The sequence below is a fragment of the Gopherus flavomarginatus genome, chromosome 10 (assembly GCF_025201925.1).
Source record: "Gopherus flavomarginatus isolate rGopFla2 chromosome 10, rGopFla2.mat.asm, whole genome shotgun sequence".
NCBI classification, from domain to species: Eukaryota; Metazoa; Chordata; order Testudines; family Testudinidae; genus Gopherus; species Gopherus flavomarginatus.
In genome coordinates, this window is record NC_066626.1 from 49,448,536 (window position 1) to 49,471,526 (window position 22,991).

The 22,991-nt window shown below is 41.9% G+C and overlaps 1 protein-coding gene across 4 annotated transcripts in view; it reads left to right on the plus strand.

The window, feature by feature from the left end:
* The window catches only part of RBMS1 (RNA binding motif single stranded interacting protein 1), a 198,141-nt gene that overhangs the window by 65,009 nt on the left and 110,141 nt on the right, over nt 1-22,991 (plus strand). Inside the window, exon 1 of one of the 4 annotated variants that reach the window (XM_050969313.1) lies at nt 2,910-3,124. The exons of 2 other annotated variants lie outside the window; for them this stretch is intronic. Coding sequence is in view for 1 of the 2 variants with exons in the window: in XM_050969312.1 (XP_050825269.1) it covers nt 3,317-3,379 (63 nt within the window). In the remaining variant the exon portion in view is untranslated. Of the gene's footprint in view, nt 1-2,909; nt 3,125-3,212; nt 3,380-22,991 lie in introns of those variants that run through there. One more of the 4 variants, XM_050969312.1, reaches the window with a different exon arrangement.

Here is a 22,991-nt window from a genome sequence, read left to right on the forward strand (position 1 = left end):
AAGGAGGAAGATATCAGTTCCAGGTGTCTCCTACTCCCAAAGTCATTTTGTAAGAGTAGAAGATTCGTGAAGATCTTTCTCACTTTTGTTGACTACTAGAAGACTGTGCTGCCAGCATTGTGCAGTTCTTTTCCCTTGGAAATACTAATTCAAAGCATGTGGAAGTAAGATAGCATGTGCACATAGCACACAACAGGAGTGGTTTTTGACTAGTTCTGAACAATTATTCAAAGGTCAAATTTAACATGGAATGTAACTGTGGATGAGTTCAGTTTTTAGGTGCTGTGGGGGGGGTGTTTTAGTGGTGTTTACTGTTACACAGAAAACCGTTCTGCCAAGCGGCACTGCTTTTTCAGTGTTGGCTATGCTAGAATAGGCTTTTGTCTAGAGCAGCAAACTGCTATAGCCCAAAATGTTTAGTGACTGCTTATTGCAAAAAGTAACTGAAGGTTGAGAGAGGTGGACATTTTCCAAGTTGCTGCCAGCACCAAACACTATAGAGCTGGCATAGATGTTTTGGTATGCAGCTCAACATTTCTGTGGTGAACCAAGTGGCAAATCTCTGTTTCTTCCTAGCAGTCCATGTTCCCAATCCATTTTTGGAGTGAGTGCTTATGTCATGGTATAATTCCCCACTCTGAACCTTAGCATCCAAAAGACGGGGTACCAGCATGAATTCCTCTAAGCTCAATTACCAGCTTAGTACTTGTAGCGCTGCCACCAACCAGGAATTCCAGTGCCTGGTACACTCTGGTCCCCCCCTGCCCCAAAAAACCTTGCCCGGGGACCCCCAAGACCCAGACCCTCTGGATCTTAACACAAGGAAAGTAAACCATTTCCCTCACCGTTGCCTCTCCCAGGCTTCCCCTCCCTGGGTTTCCCTGGAAGATCACTGTGATTCAAACTCCTTGAATCTTAAAACAGAGAGGAAAATCCACCTTCCCCCCCTCCTTCTCTCTCCCCCTCCCAGACTCTCCCTGAGAGAGAAAGTAATCCTAACACAGAGAGAAAATAACCTCTCTCTCCCCCTTCTCTCCTTTCTCCCCACCAATTCCCTGGTGGATCCAGACCCAGTCCCCTGAGGTCTCACCAGAATAAAAAAACAATCAGGTTCTTAAACAAGAAAAGCTTTTAATTAAAGAAAGAAAAAACAGTAAAAATTATCTTTGTAAATTTAAGATGGAATATGTTACAGGGTCTTTCAGCTATAGACACTGGGAATACACTCCCAGCATAAGTATACAAGTACAAATTAAAAGCCTTTCAGCAAAATACAAATTTGAACTCTTTACAGCCAAATACACATTTGCAAATAAAGAAAACAAACATAAGCCTAACTCGCTTTATCTATCTAGTACTTATTATTCTGAACTTATAAGAGCCTGTATTGGAGATAAACCTGGTTGCACATCTGGTCCCTCTGAGTCCCCAGAGTGAACAACAACCAAAAACTAACAGCACACACAAAAACTTCCCTCCCTCAAGATTTGAAAGTATCCTGCCCCCTGATTGGTACTCTGGTCAGGTGACAGCCAGGCTCACTGATTTTGTTAAGCTTTACAGGCAAAAGCGATACAAAGTACTTCAGTTGTATTAACCCCTACTATCTGTTTGTGACAGCTTACTATTGAAGAGAATAAAAAATACTAAAGGAAACTTTGGAACTAGGTGTCCTCATTGGAAGGTCCTCTTACAGAGTCACCTCTATGAAACTACAGAGTTGAACAAAGTTTAATTTTATTTTATAGATGAAACCAGTGGTAACCAATGATAGGGGCACAACAAAAAGGGTTCAGAGTTCTGAGTAACATCTAAAATTCGGAAGGCATTTGCCTCCCTTTCCCTCAATAAATGCTAGGAATCTAATTTTCCAGTAACTACAAAACTCCCTAAGGCCCCATATTTTGGGGGTGGGGGGAGAATGGGATTTCCCTCAAACTTCAACAAACATTATTTGGAGGGATTGGTAGGGTGGATGAATTCCCTAAAACTGTGCTAGCTATCTCAGACCATAAGGCTAGGTTTTGGACTTAATAACTTTTGTTCTTTCAAGCCATGAGGGACAATCCAGAAGATTTCACACAGGCAAAATCAATCACTGGCAATACTCATATTGACTACACAGGGAACAGGGGTCCTTGGGAAAAGTAAACTTGCAATCCCTCTCTGAGCCTGTGTATGGGTAGGAAAGGGAATCACATATTTGAAGAGATGTACACAAACTGCAAAGTTTTGAACTAGATTTCATGTAAGTTTTTAGACAGGCTCTCCAGCATGGTGGCTTCTAGCCCTAAAGTTTGGGGGTGTTTGGATCCAAGGTTTTGGTTTGAGCCACTGCAACATTCCAGGTCCAGGTGCTAGTTTTCAGACCCCTGGCCACGTGAGAAGTCGCCCCCTTCTGAGCTATTTAACGAGTTTCGATCCGTCATGGATTTGCGCCTGGTTTCCACCTTGGGCTAGAGGTGGAGCATGCAGACCCTTAAGGTGGCCGGTTCTGGCCTTGTCTCTCCCCGCCTTTGTGCGACTGAACTGTGCGTCCGGGCCAGGCTGCAGAGCTTTATCGAAGGCGCAGCTCTGCCCAGCCAGGGGAAAAGGGGGGGTGCTTTGCTGCTGGCCCTGCAGATTAAAGGGCTAGACTAGCCCTCATCTGGCTCCATATACGGGCCCTTCCCCAGGTGCAGCGGAGCCGACACCCTCCCTCCCCCCCGGTGCGCTCGCCTGGCCGCGGAGCGCCTAGCCCAGGGGCGCAGTGCTGCCGCCGCTGGTGCGCAGGGAGCTGCTGGCTGCACCGTGGAATGTGCGGTATGCGGGGGCCAGAAGCAACCATTCGGCGGGACAGGGGCGGCCGCCGCCTGCTCCTCCGGGGTTCCGCGCAGTGGGCGGCAGCCGAGCGCCCCTGCGCAGAGCGGAGCGGCCAGGGCAGGAGGCGGCGGCGTGCTGGGCAGGCCGGGCGCAGGGGCCGGGCGCAGAGCTTGCTGTGGGCTGTCTCCTGCGGCGCTGCTCTCTCTGGGCGGTGGTTGAGGCCGCTGGGAGGTGGGATCGGCTCTGCCGCTGCTGGGGAAGCGCCCGCTGCTGCCGCCAGATCAATGAACTCTCTTCGGTCGCGGCTGCTGCTGCTCGTACGGTAGGCGCTGCGCGGCTGCTCCCCGGAGCGGAAGGGGCAGAGAGGCGTCGTTGTGCGCGGAACTGCGGCTCGGAGGCAGCCGCCGCCGGGGAGGGAGGAGGCACCTCGCACCGCACCGCAGCCGCCCCTGCGCGCAGGTTGGCACAAAACTTGCTGCCCATCCCGAGGGGAAGCTGGGGCTTAGGCGGGGCGATGATTTTCCCCAATAGCGGCAGTAACCCGGCGGGCGGCAGCAGGACTCCCTATAGGAAACAGGTAAGAGAGCAGCGCTCCCCCCCTCCCCGGGAGGGGGAGGAGTGGGTATGTCTCGGGGGGGGGGGGAGTGAGTGGCAGGGGCTGTAACTTCCAGTCTCTTGGAGCTGAGCTGCGCCCGTCCCGCTGGCTTGTACCGAGCGAGAGTCCCCTCTCCGAGGCTGCGTGGTGGGGACCTTGCTGAGAGCCCGAAAGAGAGGCGATCTGGTGTCGGTCAGGCGACTTCAGCCGGGTGGCCTTAGCAGCGGGGGGGGCGTGTTGTGTACAGCCCAGGGAGCCCTGGCTTTGCTGAGCTCTGCAACACGTTTTGGTTTATTTAAGGAGTGAAGTTGCAACATGCATTGAAAATCGAAACTTCAGGCTGAATGTTTGTTTTCCTTTCTGATAAAATGACAAAAAGGACGAACGTGCTTTCAAAACAAACAAAAAACCCCATACTCTCCAAAAAAACCTCTGCTGTCCCCGCTGAGCTTCACCTCACCCCACCCCCCTCTCGGTCCCCCTAGCAGTACAAGGGAAATCCTGTGACGTTTTATGAGCAGACAGATAGTTTTGATAAACTTGAACCATTCACATCTATGGAACTGTTTGAAACGAACATTTTAGCATCTTAAGTTTTGAAAACAGCTGGCATGGTTAGACCAACATCCCCTGCTGCGGTGGGGGTGGGAGAGACTTGGAAAACTGTTTCCTGTTTCTGATTTTTAGTATTGGCTTTGTCACACTAGTATTTATTACAAAACAGACCAGTTTTCATTAAACTTTGACCAAACAAACTGACAAAACTCATGTGCTTCAGGGTTGTCAGAAAAAGTGAGGACCCTGTGCTTGTATAGTAAAGGTTACATGGATTAGAAGTCAGTGGCAAGATGCTTGGTTGACCGAAAAAAAAAGAATCAACTCACTACCACCACACACTGTCATTTATTTTCTTGTGGATTGGGGAGGGAGAAACACAAATCACCTTTTGAGTCTGCCCCCCCTTAGCAGGGAAACAAATTAATTTATCATCATAATGGTGCAGGAGGCACTGTCAATTCTGTCTGAAGTTGGGATGCATTAAAGATAGAAATATCAGATCACATCACGTTATAACGGAGTGTCACTTTGCTACAGGGTTTCATGGAATTATTGATTTTAATTTTAAAAAAATTAAAATTAAAATTCATGCATGTTTCTCTGATAAGTAAGCATGTGAATGATTAGGATTATGATAATTAACCAGTGCAACAGTGTACATGCATGCATCTGACAAAGTGGGTATTCACCCACGAAATCTTATGCTCCAATACATCTGTTCATTTATAAGGTGCCACAGGACTCTTTGTTGCTTTTTACAGATCTAGACTAACACGGCTACCCCTCTGATAGTGTACATTAGGTTTATCTTGGAGTTTAAGTGAGCTTTCATAATTTGCTGCTCTCTTCTTCCGTTTTAAAGAAACATCTTTACAATACAAACCATTTATGATGAGTTCTCAACAACATTCTGCAGGTGACACCCAACAATGTGTCATTATCATTGCATCTTGCATTTGAAGTGTGTGTCTATATGTAATAAAATATGATTATTGGGTGGGGTTGTTTTTTTTTTTTAAATAAATCCCTCAGATACAACCATAGTGCAGCTCTTGTATCGTGTGTCTGCATACTTTGTAAGGGAAGCCAATGTATTAGACACTATTTCCTTACATTACATTGAAAGGATAGTTAAGTAAGACACCTCAGGGTCTGGTGTGTTCATTTGTTTGTTAGCATGCAACAGGGTGTTAGCAAGGAAATAGGGAGGAAAACTCTAAGGGTGAGGCCTTTTTACTGAAGGGTTGTATGTTTTGTGCAAGGATCTGAGTTAGCCTGCTGGTCTGGAGCATGCTGATAAGATGCTCTTCTTTTCACAGTGCACTCCTTAGATTCAAAGAGCTAAAAGGCCTGACTGAATTAGAAAAACAAACAGACTTTTTTTTTTCTTTTTCAGTAGCAGATGAGGAAATGAATGCATGGGTATTATGTAGTCCTAAGACCCCGGGTACCAGAGCTTGCTTTTGTTAGTGTTTAGCCATTCTCTATTCAAACATTTCCTACATAGGGAGCTGGGGTTTGAGCCTTTTCCCATTGAAGTCTGTGCAAAACTCCTATTGACTTCTTTGGGAATAAGAGTAACTTGGTGATTTCATTTTCACTGAGACTTCAACTGCATGGATGAATTAGTGTCACAGGATGAGAGTCTAACCCTCCATTTGATATAAAGTAGATTTATTTATGCACAATTAAATTTAATCCATTTTCAAAAAAATTGTATTTGTATTTTATTCGAAGAGGCTGGTTTTCTTCTATGCTAAAAGAGAGTATCCAGTATATGAGTCAGAGAAGACATTAATAGAATTTTAAAAATGAAAAGTAAATACTCTGAGATAGCCCATGCTGGCTTTTTAATTATAATGTGTTTATAAGTGGTAACAGAATGGTGTAAGATGTTAATAGAATCCTGAATCTTTGATAAAATCTGTTTTTTTTGTCAAAATTTCTGGTTGGTGCTGGATTGTGACTGAAAGTTGACTGCAATCTATCAGCAAACGGCATGAAGTATGCTGTCAGCTTCAGTGGGAAGGAATTATAATATAATTTTGCCTCATTGTAATCCATGGCAAAAATCCCAATGGTTTCAGTGGGGCCAGGATTTCACTGACATAATCTATTTGTTGCCTAAAAGTAATGTTCATTTTACAAAGGAATCTGTGATTATAGTACTGTGCTTGCTATCTGTTTCTATCTCTCTGTGTACTCAGGCTCCTAGGAGCCGGTCAGCTACTTCATTTTCAGGTCAGACAGAGGTGGGTGGTGCCTAATCTTTTCCTCTTCTATAGTGTTAGGGTGAGCGGCAAGCTCTGGTCTCTGAAGTCATCTGTATTAAATAGGATTTGCCTGCATTGCGGACAGACGAGCACATTAAAAATGCTCCTCCTGAGCTCATGTCAAAGTTTGAAGCTGCAGAAGTGAGTAGTAACTTGGCAGGTAATGCCCTGACAAAAACAGAATGCAAGTTCAAGTCTGGCTGAAGAGTGTGGACAATGCATTGCCTATTCCAGTTGGTTTTATCCTTCAGTAGTTTCTGTCAAAACAGTTGTGATCATATGTGCTATGTGAAAGTGGCTAAATACAGTCTAATATTTTTACTCTTCTTTTTAAAGGAGGATATTCTGTTTACTGTGAAGAGTCTATAAAAAATGGTATACCTCTTCACCCTCTGCTGTAAACTCTTTTAGATCTCTCTTCATTACAACCTACGTATATAGGGAGCCTGAATTTGCCCCTTTCAGTTATGCCTGTGTAAATCCAAGATAGCAACAATGAAGTAAACAGATTTATGCCCGTGTAATGCCAGTGTGATGGAAAATTGGGCCTCCTCCCTTCCATCTGCTCTTTGTATCTGTAGAGCTGCTGTAGACATTTGATTTGGGATTTTAAATCTCTGTGTTCAGCCCAGCCCAATTTTCTTCATCTCCACTGTGTTTTGGGGGCCAGAGCAAGTAGCTATTTAGGTTTAGGATGAAGTAACCATTGAATCTCACCAGTAGATGCTGGATCAGTATCTGAGCTGCTGTAAGAAAGCCCAGTGATTTTTTTTTAAATTTATTTTTAACAGTTTTGCCTGGTAACAATGGTTCCTGTTACATTTTGATGAGTGTAATGTTTTATCTCATCAGTATAAGTAGATTTACATAGTTTGCTGCTTTCAAGCAGATTAACTGGGTGTAACTGCTCGTGAGGAATCGAACTGATTCAGTGTTTGGCCTTGTTTAGAGACTGACATACAATGCTGTTGATTAATCCTTTCATGTAGCTCTGTTCACAGCAATTTCTATGTCATAGACAGGGTTTTCTTGGAGTTTGAAGATAAAGCTGGCATTTAGAAAATGTTTAAATGAAGCAAACCATTGCTAGTCTCAGGGTATGTCTGCGCTATCGGCAGGATCGATCTATCGGGGATCGTATCATGTCTCGTCTAGATCAATCCCCGAACACACTCCCCGTCAACTCCGGAACTCCACCAGGGTGAGAGGCAGAGTTGATGGGGGAGCAGCGGTCATTGATCCTGCGCCCCAAGGACGTGAAGTAAGTCGATCTAAGATGCGTCGACTTCAGCTACGCTATTCTCGTTGCATATCTTAGATCGATTCTCTCTCTTTCCCCCTCCCACCCCGCCCCCACGTGTAGACCAAGCCTCAGGTAAAAAATGTTTCACTTTCAGGATGATGGGTTTAAAGTATCAAGATGCTATACCTGTAATCCTGTATACCATTTGACAGCTCCATGGGTTTTTTTTTCTCCTCTTGCTTCAGTTTTCTTTTTTGTAAACGTGTATGTCAAATGACCTCATTAATTTATGGGATCAAGGAGTATAACTGGCATGATCAGAATTTAAAGCATGAAACTCTGTAGAAAAATCTCAGAAATAGTTCTTGCACATTCATAGAACAGTACTGTGTATCTATGGGGGAGGGATTGGAGAAAGATAAACTAAAAGTGTATTTGGTCTAACTGTTAGCTTGCTGTATTATGATTAAATAGTTTTTTCAAATTGGTAAGACTTGTATTATTTTATTCCTTGCATTGACCTGATCAGTTGCATATGAAATATGTTTGACATTAATGACGTTACATGGACTTAACCAAACTCTCAGCTTTCTATTAAACATCAGTGTAGAGAAATCGCACATTTACTATTTTTTTGTATAGCACTGAGCAAATCTGATCTCTCAAGCATAAACAATCAGTGAGTTGCTCTAGGTATAGTACAAACTTGAATGAAAGAAAATAAAAGGAAGTACCCAAACCAGTCAGATACGACATTATAGATTAGAAAAAGTGATTGTTTTCTGTATTTTGAAATATTTGAAATTGCTGTTTTAAGATTTCTTACAGGTTGCTGGATTATCCTTTTGTCTATTTGTTTGAATGCGTAATTGTTTTAAAGTGTATGTATATGTATATTATGTGCTTGTGTGCATAGTGTGTGTGTGTGTGTGTGTGTGTGTGTGTGTGTAAAATATATTTCCTTAATGAGAGAAGACAGAGGTGTATGTTTTGTCTTGAACATCTGCTATTTCTTTTTTGAAACTTTCAACTCTGAAGAATGCTTGACTTTACTACTTTTTCTGAAATGTGTTAACTTTAAACCAGGATTACTCAGTGGGTGGGGGGGACCTTTTCCAGAGGCTTGACAGGGTTTATAATACATCACCACAGAACTAAAGTAAAGTAAATAAAATCCTCAGAAGGTGGTTAAAATGTGTTCTCACGGGAGTTGGTGAAAATGGTAGCTGTTGCTAATGCAGCTCTTTTGTACTGGTGAGTGCATTTTTCACAGCTCTAAAGATTCTATTATTGGTCTAGATTTGTTTTGAGAAACAGGATAAAATAAAAGTTATAAAAGATCATGGGGACTAGGAACTTTGTACTAGCATTCCTTCAGAACTCACTGTCTTCAACTTCTTATGAAAGTTTTTAGTGGTCTGTAAAGCAGAGGCTTTTATTTTATAATGAGAGCTGCTTAGGGGAAAATGTTATGTCTTAAAAATTTTATGCCAAATTAAATATTTTCCAAAAAAGTATCATTTTCATTCTTGGTGAACTGTTAGTCAGAAAGGATTTCTAGAAAGCCAAAATAACCACATTAAATTCTGTCTGTTCTAGCTTATTGAAGTAGTTACATACTTTGCATAAGTTTCACAGTTGCAGTACACTGTGGTAATTATAACAGCGCCCTGCAGAAGCCACTGTATTTAGAGTTTCCTGATGCAACAGGAAAGGGAACGGATGAGTTACAAATAGAGAGAGGAGAAGAGTGGTGGGAGAGCCACGTGTTAGCTAGGCAGAGAACTTAAACTAGCACTGTTTTAAACTCAAATCTTAGGGCTTATCTACACACAACTTGCACGTTTCACTATTGTTTCTAGTAGATTTTACTTTAAATCAGTGTAAACTCCTGTGTGGTTGCTCTTAGAAGCCAATTTTTAAATTGGTTTATTGATTTAGCTTGTGCCACTAACTTAAGCTAAAATAACGTAAACCGGGTTTCAATCAGTTTGTGTGTCTATAGAGGAGTTTTCACTGGTTAACTCCATGGATTTAACACTACTTTACACAGAGTTGCACTGGTTTAAGTAAAGTATAGGCCTGTCCTTAGTCTTGGCATAAAGTCAATTGGTCTCAAAATGTGTTCCAAATTTAGGCAAAACTTTAGAAGGAATCAAAACTACAGTTTAACTTGTTTGGGTATTTAAAACTTTAAACATGTTAAAAAGTTGGGAAGCTTTCATGGAAAGGAATGCAGAATCATAATTCACTGTATAATATTTTCATTGATTTGAACTTATTAAAAGTGCTAGTACACAAGAGAATACAGTATAACACTAATAAAAAAAAAACAGTATTTTTTCATTTGTTTTATGTAGTGACCTGGGGAGCTGCCTCAAATATTCCACAGTTTGATCTACTTACCATGGGATTATAGATGTTTGATATAAGGTAAAAAGCTTAGGGGGAAATAAAGTCAGACATTACTTCGATGCGAAGTCTGAAATATTAATAGAACAAATGCCAAAAGTATGGTCTCCCCAGCTCGCGCTCTCGCGCTCTCTCTCTCTCTCTCTCTTTATTGCCCACAAAACGGATAGAAAGCTCAATTTTGCAAGGTACTCTTGCCGCAGTCAGTGAGAGCTGAGGGTGGTTGGTCCAATTGCAGGAAGCTTTCAGATTCTTTATGAATTCATATAGAAAGTGTGCAGTAGGGTAGATTTATTTATTTTTTTTAGTTCTTCTTCCAGTTAGGTCCGTGGACTCTCCATTTCAGGTGCACAGGCATCTCTCTAGCCCTTGATTGATAGTGGAAAAAATCTCCAATGCCTCTTTGGCCTATAGCCAGGGCCGACTTTAGGACGTGCAGGGCCCAGTTCGAAAGAGCTGCCGCAGAAATGCCGCCAAAGACAGCTGCAGTGATTGAGCTGCCACCGAAGATAGCGGCAGCAATTTGGTGGCAGCTCAATGGGTTGCTGCTGTTTCTGGTGGCACTTCGGCGGAGGGTGTGGGGACCCCTTAGGCAGGGCCCAATTCCCGGGAATTGGGAGAATCGCCCTAAAGCCAGCCCTGCCTATACCTCCTCATGCTGGATGCTGAGTATGTATAGGGATGCACAGGTGAACCGCGTGCAGTCCCTTCTCTACTGCCTCAGTCTGAGATGAATCTCTAGCGTGCCCACCTTAAGTGTGCCTCCGCTCTTTCATGTTCTTTTTATGGTTTGTTTTGTTAGTGTCATTTGTTTTTAGTACAGACTGACGCATGTTCATTTTCATTATCTGGTGGTTCGGGTTCTGTAGTTTCTCTTTTAAGACTTCTCTTTTAAGAATTCTGAAAGCATGCTTCATACCTCATCCTGATCAGATTTTGGAAGGCAGTTCAGATTCTTAAATCTTGGGTTGAGTGCTGTAGCTATCTTCAGAAAGCATGCTTCATACCTCATCCTGATCAGATTTTGGAAGGCAGTTCAGATTCTTAAATCTTGGGTTGAGTGCTGTAGCTATCTTCAGAAATCTCACATTGGTACCTTCTTTGCATTTTCTCAGATCTGCAGTGAAAGGATTCTTAAAATGAGTGTGTGCTGGGTCATCATCCAAGACTGCTATAGCATGAAATATGTGGCAGAATGCAAGTAAAACAGAGATGGGGACATACGATTCTCCCCCAAGGAGTTTAGTCACAAATTTAATTGACACATACTTTTTTTTAACGAGCATTATGAGCATTGAAGTATGTCCCCTGGAATGGTGGCCGAAGAATGAATACAAATGTTTAGCCTGTCTGGCATGTAAATAACTTGCAGTGCCGGCTACAAAAGTACCATGCCAATGCCTGTTCTCACTTTCAGGTGACACTGTAAACAAAAAGCGGGCAGCATTATCTCCTGGAAACTTGTTTGTCTGAGCGATTGGCTGAACAAGAAATAGGACTCAGTGGACTTGAAGCTTTAAAACTTTACATTGTTTGATCTTTGAATGCAGGTCTTTTTGTACATAGTTCTACATTTGTAAGTTCAACTTTCATAATAAAGAGATTGCACTATAGTACTTAGGCGAATTAAAAAATACTGTTTCTGGTTTTTAACAGTACAAATATTTGTAATAAAAAATAAATATAAAGTGAGCATTGTACACTTTGTATTCTGTGTTGTAATTGAAATCAATCTATTTGAAAATGTAGAAGACATCAAAAAATATTTATTCTATTATTGGTTAACAGTGCGATTAATCATGCAATTAATTTTTTTAATCGCTTGACAGCCTCAGTAGTTATATTTATTACATAAGTGTTAACAGTGAGAGGATTGTTTGTTCTCCTCTCTTTCTTTGGGAAGCCTTGTCTTCCTGCAGGGGCATGCTTGGCTGACCAGGCTTCACATGCAGCCTATGGTGCCAAGAGGCTATCCCAGTAAATGATGGCTACTCTAAGTATGTTCATTGTTTGGAAGAGTCCCATGTCTCCCAGAAGTGCAGTTTCTGCCTACCCTTCAGGTTGAAGGCAAGGAAGAACAAGGAGATTAAGCTGAGACTGTTAATGATGGCGCACTCAACCAGTATCTGAGTCAGGTTAGAAGACTGCCCTTGTACATCTGTCTCCAGACAAATTCAGCTCCCCATCTACTTGGGTGCAGGCTTCCCCTGAGAAGGGGGAGATCGTTGGAGACTTCTGAGTGGCTCCGAAAAAGAGACGTATGGAGTTTCATCTGAAGGAGCTTGCTTTGTAAAAGCCCAGGTACCCTACAAGATCTACATCCTCTGCCTCTTGGCTCAGTACCATTGAGTCAAAGGACTCCTCCACTGATACCAATGGAGCTGGAAAGCCCCAGAGGTTGAGGGAGAGACATAGCTCTGACAGGGCTTCAGTACCCTCTATCGGGGCAAGAAGGGTAAGCGACCCTTTCTAGTACCAGCAGGCTCAATCTCTCACTCTGCACCTACCAATTTGATACCCTCAGTACAGAGCAAGCAGTGGTGCCAGACACCATCGCGGGGCAGTGTGTGTGTATGGGGGTGGGGTGGGGACTTACATCATCACATCTGCCATTGACGGTATCATCAGCTTCAGCCACTGCGTTTCTTCTGCCGTGTCAGTACCAATTCCCTACTCAGTACCGTAAGAGTGTTGATGCACAAGGAACCCGTCCATATCAGATGAGCCTGAATCCCTGCTCCTCATGGGTATGAAGCATCTCTTGGTAGCAAGACCTCAATTTCCAGCCTGCTACTGTCCCCTGTTCTGCAGGATTCTTCATCCTTTTCTCTGGGGGCTCTTTCACTGGATGAGGATGATGAAGGGGACTTCCAATCAGTCTTTTCTATTTCAGTCCAGGGTTCCCCAACATGTGCTGTCAGGAACCCATTCGTTGACAGTTACAGAAAAGATAATGACCATCATCAAGGATGGTAGAACCAACCCTGCATGCCACCTCCTCTCCTGTATGCCTCTTCCCTCCTCCCCTCACAGCCAAACTGGGATCCTTTAACTGCTTACCAACAGCAATTCTCCAGACCACTGGTACCATCTCAAAGGGACACTAGGGTTTTTCAGTCCTCTCCTTCACAACCAGCTGCCTCAGAAAAAAGCAGTTGTGCCTCCACCACCGTCCATAGCCAACAATTTTCAGCCAGTGCAAGACCTCATAAAGAGGATAGCTGTCACTCTCTTCAAATTCTACTGGAAGAGGTCAGGGATTCACAACATGAAATGTTGGCTGTCCTACAGTCAACAACACACTTAAGGGTGGCATGTCCATCAGCAAGGCAATCCTGGATCCAGGTAAAACTGTGTGGCAAACACCTGCTACTATTCCATCAGTGTGCAAAGGGGTAGATTAAAAAGTATTACGTTTCCCCCTAAGGACTCAGATTTCTTGTCTTCTCACCATCTACCTAATTCTGCAGTGCACAATTGCAAATTATCAAGCGGTAATGGCCAAATTCAGTTTCACAAAGTAGAATAGATTGACAGCCTTTATTGAACATGTGGCACAGGAACAGAGGGGGCAATTCCAGTCCATCATTTCAGAGGGCTAATTATTGGCCAGGACGGCTCTTCAGGCATCCGTGGATGCTGCAGACACTGCCGCCAGGTCCATTTCCCTGGCAGTAGTTATGCGCAGGGCATCATAGCTCCATCTCCTGGGGTTTCTGAGAGCAGTACAGAATGCCATTGAGGACCTCCAGTTTGACAATTGTAGCCTTTTCTCAGAGACCACTTCTCTCTCTGGAGAAACTGCTTAGAAATCACCTGAAGTGGACAACCCATAGGGACACTACTCAGAGAAGTAGAGGAGTTACTCACCATGTGCAGTAACTGCAGTTCTTCAAGGTATGTCCCCCTATGGGTGCTCCACAACCCACTCTCCTTCCCCTCTGCTTTGGACTGCATTCTGTGGAGACACTTAGCTGGAGAAGGAACTGAGAGCAGTTCACTCGTACATCATGTGTGGGTCGAACGGGCACTGCTAGTGGAAAAATCTCTGATACAGGGCTCAAGTTGCATGTGTGCCTGAGATGGCACACCCATAGGGGGACACACCTCGAAGAACTACAGTTACTGCACAAACTGAGTAACCTCTTCTTGCTGTGGACTCCACTCTTTCAAAGTTCCTGACCTTGTGTGATCTCAGTTCTAATGTAGCCCTTTATTAACATTGTTGCTTTTATAAAGATATATGTTATATATAGTGTATTTCAGTACTAATATATGTTTTCTAAATGCACTCATTTTATCTGAGTATTTGAGCCTGTAAAATGAGTAGGAATGGTTTGAAGATATTCCATTCAGCCAACTATGCCCCAGCCCTCTCTCCTCCTTCCCCTCTCTCCCCCCCCCCCCGAAAAAATTTGGGGGTGAGGGGATGACACCTCCCATCTAGAATAACCTGGAATTATTAGCTCTACAAAGACTCTTCCCCACACCCTGAAAGTTTTTTAAATTAATTGGTTCAGCGTCCAAGTGTAATCGCAGCCATAAGTATATATGTGTGCATTGTTGCAAGAATAAATTAGTCATAAAGCTTCATGTGCACAGTTCAGAATCCAAGTGACTAAATTCAGTGTTCAAATACTGCCTGCCGTACATACAGGAGTAGTCTCATTGACGTCCAGGGGAATACTCGTGTTAGTAAAGTAATTGGGATTTGCCCCCAAATTAGGATAATAGTTGTTTATAATAAATCTGTTCCAGTAAGAAACTGGACTGGTGACACCAGTACCCAAGTCTGTAGTTTGCTTATTTAGTTAAAGGAGAAAGTATGTTTCTTTCAGCAGGAGTCCTATTTCAGTCTAGTAAGCAAAAGTTTTTTGTGTATGAAATATACTTAATTCAGTCACAAATTGTTGGTCTTAATGCAGGAGTTACAGACTCTAGGATTTCACCTACTATTATGCAGGAGGTCTAACTATGTGATCACAAAGGCATTAAAACTTACGAACCTATATGTTTCATTAACTCCTTTTCCCCCTTGATGTCGCCTTTCCAAATACTGAATGGGCCCAACGTTACATAGCTTATGAAACCAGTGAAATCAGAGATGCTCAAACTCACAGTTTATCCTCTTATGGATCCATCTCCTAATCTTTCAGTTTCAAGGTGATGTGGCTCCATAATCATTTACTTATTTGGGATGCACTTGTAAATTATTATTAAAGTTGGTTATAAACATTAAGCATTCAGCAGTTACACAGGTTGACATACTGAAAAGATAGGATTATTGCTATAGGAAAATGAAGTTGAGCAGTTCTTATCTGGTATTCCAGGACCGAGTTTAGAGTTTACATACACTGGAAGTGACTATAATAATGTGACTACAGCTGACTGAATAATTGCCATTTAGCATCTATCATGGATTATCTGCAAGCAGATCCCCTTTACTATATTTGACAAATACATTCTTGAATTTTCCTCTACAATCCAGGGCCCCATCAATGACTTCCTGCCCTGTTTAGGGACAGGATTTCTAAGCAGTGCTAATGTATCAAGGAACAGAGCACCACAGGTAAAAATACAGCTGAGGCAGGCTCAGTGGCCACTCCGAGCAGTTTTGGGTTTTTTGCATGTGTTTGACAGGAGGCTGGTGCCAAGGCAGGGAGGGAGAAGTAGAGATGGAGTGAAGTGTACTCCCACCCCAAACAGAACACTGTTTTAGGCAGGTGCTGGGCTCATGTGCACCAGCTGTGATGCCAGCAATAGTGATAGTATCCTGGCCAACTGTCTGCACATGTGTTAGTACAGTGGTTGCTGTTGTGGCACTCTGTGATTATAGTGGAGCTGTATAATAATTGTATTCTGGTATCAGTATTTAGCACTAATAGGACCAGACCCACATCTAGCGTAAATCAGTATAGCTCCATTAACTTAAGTAGAGCTACATCAGTTTACACCAACTGAGGATCTTGACCCTCTAGTGCTTTACGTACATTAAATAATACTTGGAAAGGTTTTCAGATCTAACTTTGTTGTTCTTCTACTTTTGACGTAGACCGTGCTCAGCAATGGCTATGAAAATGATTGATTGTACTATCACACATCCATCCCTGCAGCATTTTGGGTGCTACTTATTGACTTGAGCATGCACTGAAGAGAAGTGTCCTGCTCTTGTTGAACGCTCGTAATTTTATTTCAGATCCAGATTTGTTCATGTGAAGGATAAGTTAATAATTCTGGACTAAGTGTATGCCAACACTTAATTTTAAGACAAGGCAGTTTGTTATTTTGAGCTCCAAACATCTGAACAATGTTCCTAATAACTTTAAACCATTTTTATACTCCGATAACTAAAAAATGTCTGTTTCATCATCACTGCTTTAAATATATATATATCTGGGCTCAGGCAAAAAATGAAGTTTCAGCCCCAAAGGCAAATTGTTGGGAATAAGTTAAGGCAGTGGTTCTTAGCCTTTCTGGACGACTGTGCCTCTTTCAGGAGTCTGACTTGTGCTGACTACCCCCAGTTTCACCTCACTTAAAAACTACCTGCTTATAGAATCAGACATAAAAATACAAACGTGTCACAGCACACACTATTACTGAAAAATTGCTTACTTTCTAATTTTAGCATATAATTATGAAATCTATCCCTTGGAATATAGGTATTGTACTTGCATTTCAATGTGAGACTGAGCCTATTTTGCACTTGTGACCCTTGTCTGAAGCCTGAGCTCTGCCTCCTGGGGCTGAAACATGTAACTTCACTTCAGCTATGACATGGGGCAGTTACCCTGCTTACCACCTCCTAATGCCAGCTCCCCATTTCAAAAACCCATAAACCCGTCCCATGACCACTCTTGAGGCTGCAAAAACTGGGTCGAGAAACACTGATCTAGACGAATTGGGTACCCCCTGGAAGACCTCTAAGTATATGTACCACCGGATGAAACATACTGCGTTAGGGGTTTAGAATGGATGTGCCACCTCTACTATCACTGTATAATTGCCGTAACTTCTAATATCAAATATAACAGGAAGTGTAGAGTAAAACACAATTGTAATGTGACAGGGAGAACTTCCGAATGGAAGATGTCACTTATAAAGGAAATTATTCTGATGTTAGTTGATTCTGATTAGGGTCAAGCTCTTGCTAAAAATACCTCCACATATAATCATTTTTTGATGTGGATTTACAAGTATTATTTTTAAACAAATGTTTTTTAAATTCAAATTTAATCTTTTCCCTGTGTTGCAGCTTTATTTTTATGCTATTTTTTTCAAACAAGTCAATGTTGCCACATGTGGTACTTTCATGGGTTCATGTATGTTGATATGTTCATGCCGTGTGTGCATTTTTCCCTTCGACTCATGATGATCAGCCACAAGAAAAACATTTGGTACAATTCAACTGTGGGTCTGTTTGGGACACACGAATATCAAATGTATTTGCTACCTTTAAATTAGTGTATACATGTCAGTTTAAAGTCTGTTTCCTATAATGAGCTTGATTTTTAAGGTCACTAAGAATCTTTTGCACTGTTGTGTCCCTAAAATGGGTCTGATTCTAAGATTGCCAAGAATCCTTTGTGCCACTCTAGCTGCATAAAGGGGACATACAGCTGGCTTAACAGGCCAGGTTGGGGTTCCCTTAGCATGCCTATGCTGGCTCTGTGCCACCCCACTTTGAAGCTGCTGGGATAAGGTGCTCAGCTGGGGAAAGAGTGCCAAGTGATTTTCTGCTACTAGAATGGCCGTTGACAGTACGGTGAAAATTGCACTGGAGGCTTAATCAGATCTCTGCTGGCCCTAGAATTGAGGGGCCTACTGGTGATGTAAAGTCATCTTTGTTTTCCACCTTGAGGCATGCACTAAGCACGATTTGGCCAGACCTCAGAATGTGGCCAATTGTATTAACAGTTTTTGACATTACAACAGCTCTTGTACCAGACCCAGGAACTGTTAACTCCTGATGTTCAAAGCCTAAAGCTCCTTTCTGATCCCTCTTACCTACAAGTCCACTTTCCATCCCACAGCCTTATCAGGATCTGATTTTTTGTTTTTTCTCAATATCCTTTGCCCAGGACATTGCAACAACTCCATCTCCTTCTTCAAAACCTCCTTGGACCTAGACATAAGTCCATTCCTATTGCACTAGTTTAAACCTATTGGGGAACCCCCACCAGAAGTTACAGGAGAGGTGTCATCTTTGGGGCATTAGTAGTGTCCTCTGAACAACCACACTGTGACAACCAGTGCTTTTTAACTTGTTCTATGTGTAGAGCTTGACAAGTGTAAAAGTAGACTGGGAATGTTCTTTTGTTTTGGTTCTGTTTTGTAAAATATTGTTGGTTTTTATGTCCATTTTAGGTGAGTGTATCCCCCTGTGTTTTGCATTGAGTAAAAGCTGGCATATTACATTTTATATTGGTGACTTTAGAAAGTTTGTCATTGTGCTTAATATGTTCTGCGGTGTACACTGATGACTTGAAGATGTGAAAATTACCAAAAGGTTTTAAAAGGTTGTGCACATGCAGATTGATTGCATTTCACAGTATCCTTACCACTTCTATAATGATTTCAGTAAATTATCTTGATGAATGGAAATGCTGCTTCAAAACTGTGGACCCTGACCATCAATTTTATTCTTACTGATGTAGTGCAAGGGAGAGTAAGCCCCCTGACTATGCTTTGCCGTATGCTTTTCAGCTGGTAGTCACCAATGACTTGATTTTTCAAAAGTGTTGAGAACCCACAAATTCTGTTGAAGTCATTTGGAGTTGTAGATGCTTAGCAGCTTTGAATATCAGACCATAAGGGTTTTTGCTGATATCAGGAGCCTAACTGCTCTGGTAGGCCACTGTAGGTAGTCAGTCATATACCAGTGTCCTTGAGCTAACTAACATTAAATAAAAATAAAGCCACCTTCTGATCCAACAGCTATTGGATTTAACAGGAGTTTGGGTAGGTTACCATTCTACCAGGACATGAATTAGGATGTGAATTCAAGACTGTCATGTAGATATGGAAATAAAGAACGCTGGTCACCTGACCTGCACATAAAAATGGTGTTACCAGCCACAAATATGGGATCTGTTTATTGAAAGTAGGACTTGCTGATACTTAAAGGGGAACTCTCAACATAAGGTATACACTTTTTTTTTTAATAGTGTTTAAAGTAGTTTCAGGTATTACACCTGCCCCTATATCCCCCTGCCAGTTTTGTTTTACAGTCACATTTTACTGTTTTTAAAAATGTTTTGTCTCTCCCCTGTCATACTCACGAAGAGAAATTGTCTGGCTACACAGAGTATTTCAGTGATTAGGTACACAAAGTGCTGCCAAATGCACAAAGCAAACAAAGTGGAAAAATTAAAAGAATATGTTCCCTTATAACCTCTTTCAGTTCCAGAAATCTTGGGAGTTAAAAATACCAGTGGGTATTAGACCTTTTCAGACAAAAATGTGTGGGATTTTTAATTCCTATTTTTTAAATTGACTATCCCTTTCATAGAAATCTTTGTAAGACCATTTAATTTATCATTTTCTTCACCCTTTGTATAATACCTGTTTTCAGGAAAATGTGTTATTGTTCAGTGTAACCTAAAGTATCCCCTTCCCCCATCCCGAATCCAGGAGTTTCAATGCAGAAGGGGTTATTGTAACATCTTACAAGTGAACACCGTAACTTCAGTAGAGGATTGAGCAGCTATGATAGATAGATCTCAAAAAAGGAAAGATGTTGGCCTCATGCACATATTCCTTATTAAAAAGGGAAAGCAACCCAGAGAAGCACACCTTTCCTGTTCCTCATTGCTATCTAGCCAGATTTCCCAGCCTAGACATTAGGGAATTGTACTTCTAAATCATGTTCTCTCCTTTGAAACTACGGAGATAAGTTCTCTTCTCTCTCCCACACCTCTAGGCTTAAACAGAATTCACTTTGGCTGTCCTTCTGAGGTATCCTGAACAATGTATTGTGTTCAGTGAGAGCACTTTTGTAAGACCTTGTCTGCACTAGAGCAAATTCCTTGTATAGACTGCTAGCTTGATTTGCACCTGTGCAACTTACATCTGCATAAGCTGTAGGTCATTGCTTACTCTGATGCCATATATCTATACCAAGGGTTTGCATTGGTGCAGCTACCCCAGTGCTAAAAGCCCCCCTATAGACCAGTACGCAACCTGTCAGGGTAATCCACTGGCAGGCCGCAAGACAATTTGTTTACACTGACCATCCACAGGCATGGCCACCTGCAGCTCCCATTGGCCGCAGTTTGCCATTCCCAGCCAATAGGAGCTGTGGGAATTGATGTGGGCTGCAGGGACATGCTGGAAGCTGTGAACAGCCGTCCCTGCGGACAATCAGTGTAAACAAACTATCTCTCAACCTGCCATCAGATTAAGCAAATGGCCTGCAGGTTGTCCACCACTGTTATAGACAATGAGTACATTTTTTTTCAAGAGCACCGAAGTCTGATTTTTAAAAGTAACTTAGATGCTTACACTCTTAAGTCCCATTGTCTTGCAGTAAGACTTAGGTTCCAAGTGCCTGAGTCAATTTTGAAAAATGGGACTTAGGTTTCTAAGGCACTTAGGAACTTTTGAAAATTTTACACATGGCCTTATTTACACTGCATACAGTCACAATGAAATCGAGAAATCAGTAGGTAAGTCAAAGCGGTACTTATTCCTCAGTCTTTGGTATAGAAGCTAACTCACATGTTGTTGCTGTCTTGCAAATTTGTATTCATTTTAATACACTTCTAAAGCTTAACTAGCCTTTTCCAAACCATAGGTATTGTACATTACTGATATTTGCGAAAAGCTCCAGGGTCATGTTTTCAACTAGTATAAATCAGCACTAGTGAAGTAAATGGCGCTAGGCTGATTTGCACCAAAGGAGAATCTAGTCCTTAAGTAGGAAGCTTCAGGGCATTCTGCGAGGTCAGTTCCACATCCCTAACTCACTCTCTTCCCACCCCTCCCCGTCCAAAATGGAAACCAGCAAACGTTACATGGTGTTATAATAATATTCAGAGGCTTATATTCTATTTGTCTCTCTTCAGTTTGTGTCTCTTCCTGTGGAGGAAATTTGCTTTCCTGGATGCTATGTTCTTCTTCACATGGAGAACTGCAAACTCGATATCACTAAAGTTCAGCCTGATCTACAGCAAAAATGACCCTTTTTTTGATGGGAGCAAGCAGTATACCTTATCTTCCTTGCATTTTAAAATATTTACCAGGACAGTACATTTACTGTACTCTTACTGCCATACCTGGGATTTATTCTCTATTGTCTGTCAACCTGTGTAGTCATTTACACGTGTGAAAACCAGATGTAAAACTGATTTGACAGTATTGTATACCTATTTTGTGCTCACTTTATACGGATGTAAATGACTATACAAGATGGAAGATAATGGAGAATCGGATCTATGAAGTGTATTTAAACTACACCACTAGTGGTGGTGTGTTGTGTTTTGTTTGTTTTAAATCTTAACAACCTTAAACGTGGTTTGGTTTTTAAATTGTTAGAGAAAAGTCTAGCAATCTGAGTTCTTTAATCCATCCTTAAAGAGCTACTGATCGTTTATGGAAAACATGCTTGAAACAGCCCCATTTCGTTCTGTATACTTATAACGTTTGGAAAGGAGATACATAGAAGGATCAGGGATATGCAGTACCAGCATATAGTTTTCAAATATGGCTGGCTGGTCTCTTCTGATGATATCAGGCATACACCTGGTCCCAGTGATGCACAGCTGGGACCTGGTCTCTCAAATGTCTGCACCCATTATATGAGATGGATGACTGGGGCAACATTGATTGGGGGAGTATATGGTATGGAAAAGGGTGGTAAGTGTGAAGGGGCTGAAGGAGAAAATAGTGACACATTTGAAGTTCCATCCCTTTCTACTGAAGGCCCAAACTACCATTTCAACAGCAGTTTGTTGCCCTTTCATCCACTTTTATCTCCTCTTCAAGTGTAAAGGCTAAGCTGGAAGCTATTTGCTGTTACAAAATAGTTTTCATAAAAGAAAGTGAATTGAATTTACTCCTAGGACACAAACTACAGTTGCTTGGTCAGCTGAGCTGGGAAAAGGGAGTTAGGAGAAAGGGTCTGACTAAATAAATAGTTAGGTCCTTACAAAGAGAAGAGTATTTGCAAAATTAATATCTATCTATCTACCTGCTTACTCAAAACTGTAGCGAAATTCCACGTGTAGCCTTTTCCCTACTACTTTCTCTTAGTGAGGAGCTACTTTTCATGGTGGAAGCGTAGGTATACGTAAACATTAATCAAAACAGTTCTTAAAAAAAAATGAGCAAGCTAAACTTTGCTAGCAATTATGCACTCCTGGGTATGCATTAGTAGGCTATTGGTGCACTTCTCAGGTAGATGAATTTGAGCCATGCACCAGTAGCCTCTTAATAAAATAATGTACATCCTATTGTGACTTATTCCTATAATAAATGGTAGCAGTTGTATTTTTATCATGTTGCATAATACAGAGGCAAATGAATGCTTGTTGAAATTAAAAAGCAAGCAATTCAAAACTGATTATAGAACCATTTGCTCAACATCATCTGCACAACTTACTGCCACAGCAAAAATATAACAAGGAAATATTTGTACTTGTGTAGCTTCACAGTGAGAACCCAGTGCATGATTCTCTATTGTCCGCACCTTGTGTGGTCATTCACTGTAGTGCAAGGTCATGTAGGATACTGTCTTTCTGATTTGGTAGCATTGTGCACCCAGTTAGCTCTCCTTGCATGGGTGTAAATGACAGCATAAAGTGCAGAGCAACAGAGATTCAGGCTCTATGGTAGAGGGCCCCACACCAACCAGAGTAAGCCATACTGCTGCAAGCCTTGTGTTATGTTGGTGCACCACGTCTCCAGAAGAGAAGTGGGCCTACAGTGATATGAATATCCCCAGGATAGACAGATTCTGAGATTTCAAAATAGACTAGATGCCTCAACAAGGAATAATATTTGCTATTATGCTAAACAGAATAAATTACAAAGCTGATCTGTACTTCAGTGTATAATCTAGCCTAGTGCTAAATAATATGTATTCAGATGGGGACAAAAAGAACATCCC